Source organism: Salvelinus fontinalis, chromosome 10 (genome assembly GCF_029448725.1).
Source record: "Salvelinus fontinalis isolate EN_2023a chromosome 10, ASM2944872v1, whole genome shotgun sequence".
Lineage (NCBI taxonomy): Eukaryota > Metazoa > Chordata > Actinopteri > Salmoniformes > Salmonidae > Salvelinus > Salvelinus fontinalis.
Window position 1 is genome coordinate 43485669 of NC_074674.1, and position 5037 is coordinate 43490705.

The 5037-nt window shown below is 51.9% G+C and overlaps 1 protein-coding gene across 2 annotated transcripts in view; it reads right to left on the reverse strand.

Moving 5' to 3' along the window:
- Positions 1–1865: 1865 nt before the first annotated feature.
- LOC129864180 (short transient receptor potential channel 4-like) overlaps positions 1866–5037 on the reverse strand; it is a 122004-nt gene continuing 118832 nt past the window's right edge. For both annotated transcript variants that reach the window (XM_055936864.1, XM_055936865.1), the window contains exons 13-14: positions 3316–3405; positions 1866–3191 (exon numbers count right to left, since the gene is read on the reverse strand). In XM_055936864.1, coding sequence (XP_055792839.1) covers positions 2424–3191; positions 3316–3405 — 858 coding nt within the window. In that variant the 3' untranslated portion in view covers positions 1866–2423. The remainder of the gene's footprint in view (positions 3192–3315; positions 3406–5037) is intronic.

Consider the following 5037-nt stretch of genomic DNA (forward strand, 5'->3'; position numbering starts at 1 on the left):
AGGATACATATATTGTTCTGTTCATAGCTGAGCATAGAGAGAGAAAGAAAGCAGGGGATGTGGTATGAGAGAGAGTGAGAGAGAGCGAGATGAGGGGAGAGAGGGAAGTGATAGAGGGAAGGGGACAGAGGAGAGAGGGAGGTGGTAGAGGGAAGGGGACAGAGGGAGGGAGGTGGTAGAGGGAAGGGGACAGAGGAGAGAGTGAGGTGGTAGAGGGAAGGGGACAGAGGGAAGGGGACAGGGGAGAGAGGGAGAAGGTAGAGGGAAGGGGACAGAGGGAAGGGGACAGGGGAGAGCGGGAGGTGGTAGAGGGATGGGGACAGAGAAAATGAGGTGGTAGAGGGAAGGGGACAGAGGGAGGGAGATGGTAGAGGGAAGGGGACAGAGGGAGGGAGTGAGGTGGTAGAGGGAAGGGGACAGAGGGAGGGAGATGGTAGAGGGAAGGGGACAGAGGGAGGGAGATGGTAGAGGGAAGGGGACAGAGGGAGGGAGTGAGGTGGTAGAGGGAGGGGGACAGAGGGAGGGAGATGGTAGAGGGAAGGGGACAGAGGGAGGGAGGTGGTAGAGGGAAGGGGACAGAGGAGAGAGTGAGGTGGTAGAGGGAAGGGGACAGAGGGAAGGGGACAGGGGAGAGAGGGAGAAGGTAGAGGGAAGGGGACAGAGGGAAGGGGACAGGGGAGAGCGGGAGGTGGTAGAGGGATGGGGACAGAGAAAATGAGGTGGTAGAGGGAAGGGGACAGAGGGAGGGAGATGGTAGAGGGAAGGGGACAGAGGGAGGGAGTGAGGTGGTAGAGGGAAGGGGACAGAGGGAGGGAGATGGTAGAGGGAAGGGGACAGAGGGAGGGAGATGGTAGAGGGAAGGGGACAGAGGGAGGGAGTGAGGTGGTAGAGGGAGGGGGACAGAGGGAGGGAGATGGTAGAGGGAAGGGGACAGAGGGAGGTGGTAGAGGGAAGGGGACAGAGGAGAGAGGGAGGTGGTAGAGGGGGAAGGTGAGAGGGAAGGTGACAGAGGGAAGGGGACAGAGGGAGGGAGGTGGTAGAGGGAAGGTGACAGAGGAGAGAGGGAGGTGGTAGAGGGAAGGTGACAGAGGGAGGGAGTGAGGTGGTAGAGGGAAGGGAACAGAGGGAGGGAGTGAGGTGGTAGAGGGATGGGGACAGAGGGAGGGAGTGAGGTGGTAGAGGGAAGGGGACAGAGGAGAGAGGGAGGTGGTAGAGGGAAGGTGACAGAGGGAGGGAGTGAGGTGGTAGAGGGAGGGGGACAGAGGGAGGGAGATGGTAGAGGGAAGGGGACAGAGGGAGGTGGTAGAGGGAAGGGGACAGAGGAGAGAGGGAGGTGGTAGAGGGGGAAGGTGAGAGGGAAGGTGACAGAGGGAAGGGGACAGAGGGAGGGAGGTGGTAGAGGGAAGGTGACAGAGGAGAGAGGGAGGTGGTAGAGGGAAGGTGACAGAGGGAGGGAGTGAGGTGGTAGAGGGAAGGGAACAGAGGGAGGGAGTGAGGTGGTAGAGGGATGGGGACAGAGGGAGGGAGTGAGGTGGTAGAGGGAAGGGGACAGAGGAGAGAGGGAGGTGGTAGAGGGAAGGTGACAGAGGGAGGGAGGGAGGTGGTAGAGGGAAGGGAACAGAGGGAGGGAGTGAGGTGGTAGAGGGATGGGGACAGAGGGAGGGAGTGAGGTGGTAGAGGGAAGGGGACAGAGGAGAGAGTGAGGTGGTAGAGGGAAGGGGACAGAGGGAAGGGGACAGAGGAGAGGGAGCCAACGAATAGGGAGAAATAGCTCCTGTGACAGAGATACAAAGTGATGGAAAGGGAAATAGGGAAGAAAGACGTCAAAAAGAGAGGGACAAGTCTCCCCGTAGATGACTGGTCCAAGCACAGGGCAGACTAAACAGTGAAAGAAAAGTGATTTCCTCTCTTCAGAAAGCGGTAGACATAATCCACGACATCACCGTTCCATATGACATCATCCATGACGTAATAAGGGTCTATATCCCACTGGCCAGACTGTCCCAAAGGACACTCTGTTATTCCCCGTACGGGCCACTCCTGTTGAGCAGAGAGCAGCTGTCTTTGGGGGTGAATAGAGTGTCCTAGATCTGTGTTTCTGAATGTGTCACAAGATTCCCTGAGTCTCCAAACATCAGTGATCCTCCAAGCCTTGACACAAACAGTACATATCCAAGCCTTGTTAAGGTTTGCATCCCAATCCCAATGCAAGGAAAGCAAGGAAACCTGTTTAAATGTCTTGATTCCAAAACCTTTTGTTCTTCACATTGAAATTGTTTGACATTGGACTTGCTTGGTGACAGATCTGTTTCCTGTAAATATCCACTACTATCCAAACGCAGGATTATAACTCCTCACAGAAAGCTCACTCCGATTGTCACTCTCGCTATGCAGCAGTGACCCCATCGCTGCTGTCTCTTCCACTATTCCATCTCTCTCCCATACCTAAGTCTGTCCTCCTGGCCAAACCCTTTAGACAAACCTGATGCAACCCCATCAGCACCTGACTCCTGATGGAGGAAACTCTCCCTCTCCTCCTCTTCCTCCACCTCTTCCCTCTCTTTCCCTCTATTGGCCTCTTCCTCCTTCACTCCATCCTCCTCTTCCTCCTTCTCTCCATCCTCCAACAGTCCCTTGCCCTCCTCACCCCCTGCCTCCCCCTTCCGTTCCTCCCCATCCGAATCCCCTGTCTCCCCCATCTCCTCGGACACAGAGTATATATTCCCAACCCCAGTAGCTCCAGCTCCACCCCTCTGGCGTTTCTGGAACAGCCCAAAATCAGTGATGTCCCTGGGGAAGTCTTTCCTCTGACCCTGCTTGTCTCTGGAGCTTCCAGAGGAACCACCATCTGCGGGCAGGGGGGGCAGGCCGTTAGCCAGGCCCAGCCCGTTGAAGGCAAGTGCGTCTGGGAGCCGAGGAGAGGAGGCTGTGGCGCCGCCCTGCTGGATGATGGAGGCGGTTACGGTGAACAGTGTCTTCTTGTTCTTCAGCTGGCCAATGGGTGTGGGGGTGGTGGGGACTTTAAGGGACCGGTCGGCATAGGCTAGGCAGGATTGCCCTCCACCAACCCCAACCCCAGCCCCGCCCGAACCACCCCCAACAACAACCCCCGGACCACCCAGACCAGGTTTACCTGTCTTCATCATCCCCATCACCTCGTAACGGAAACTAGAGATGTCCTGCTTCAGCTCCTAGAACAAAGGGACAGGCAGAAAAGAGAGGTATTATATGAGAGAAAGCCAGGGGAAAAACAACAACAAGATGTCTTGGTTCAGTTCCCATACAAGCAAAGAGAAGAGACCAGGTCAAAACCACCTTAAAGTTCTCTTCCGTCAGCCCCTCCTCTGTTTTAGCGTCTCTGATCATGGCTGCTACATATCGCTTCACCAGGTTCCTCAAGACCTCCTGGAACACAACAACAACAACAACAGCAATTAAACACGGAGGCTGCAGGGTAGGCTAGTGGTTAGAGTGTAGGGGCGGTAGGTAGGCTAGTGATTAGAGCGTTGGACTAGTAACCGGAAGGTTGCTGGATAGAATCGCAGAGCTGACAAGGTAAAAATCTTTCGTTCTGCCCCTGAACAAGGCAGTTAACCAACTGTTCCTAGGCCGTCATTGAAAATAAGAATTTGATCTTAACTGACTTGCTCTCGTATTTTTTTATTTTTATTAATCAATAATAATAGACTGGAAATCTAATTTGTTTGATACTGTAACATGGATGGAGAAGTGTAATGAAACCTTTACAAACATTCACACTCTTTTGTAACAAATCAAATCAAATTATATTTGTCATACAACAGGTGTAGACTTTACCGTGAAATGTTTTACTTACAAGCCCTTAACCAACAATGCAGTTTAAGAAAAATAAGAGTTAAGAAAATATTTACTAAATAAACTAAAGTATACAGGGGTACTGGTACCGAGTCAATATGCGGGGGTACAGGTTAGAGGTAATATGTAAATGTAGGTAGGAGTGAAGTGACTATGGGGGTACAGGTTAGAGGTAATATGTAGATGTAGGTAGGGGTACAGTGACTATGGGGGTACAGGTTAGAGGTAATATGTAGATGTAGGTAGGAGTGAAGTGACTATGGGGGTACAGGTTAGAGGTAATATGTAGATGTAGGTAGGGGTACAGTGACTATGGGGGTACAGGTTAGAGGTAATATGTAGATGTAGGTAGGAGTAAAGTGACTCCGTCTCATGGTCCTGAGCTTAGTGATGATGATCTTGGAGGGAACTATGGTGCTGAACGCTGAGCTGTAGTCAATGTACAGCCTTCTCGCATACGTACAGTTGAAGTCGGAAGTTTACATACACTTAGGTTGGAGTCATTAAAACTAGTTTTTCAACCACTGCACACATTTCTTGTTAACAAACTATGGTTTTGGCAAGTCGGTTAGGACATCTACTTTGTGCATGACACATGTCATTTTTCCAAATGTAGGTGTTCCTCTTATCCAGGTGGGAAAGGGCAGTGTGGAGTGCAATAGAGATTGCATCATCTGTGGATCTGTTTGGGGCGGTATGTGAATTGCAGTGGGTCCAGGGTGTTTGGGATGATGTTGATGATGTGAGCCATGACCAGCCTTTCAAACCATTTCATGGCTACTGATGTGAGTGCTACAGGGTGATTTAGACGTGGCGTTCTTGAGTACAGGGACTATGGCGGTCTGCTTGAAACATGTGCGTGTTACAGACTGCCAGCTGGTCAGCACATCCTCCGATTCCAGATCCTGGTAATCCTTCTGGCCCGTGAATGTTACCTGTTTAACCCTTGACCTACAACGTCCGTGCTCCCGTGGAAATCTAGATAGCATAATAAAAATATACCTATCAAAATCCCTAGGTTTAAGGGGGTTGTGTCTCAAACAATCACATCAGCCGACATCACCATTCCGCATCTGCAGTGAAAGATGGTAGAGCGGTGTTCGTCAGACCATGAGACATCCTGACCTGTAGTTTAGCATCTGCAGTGAAAGATGGTAGAGCTAGAGCGGTGTTCGTCAGACCATGAGACATCCTGACCTGTAG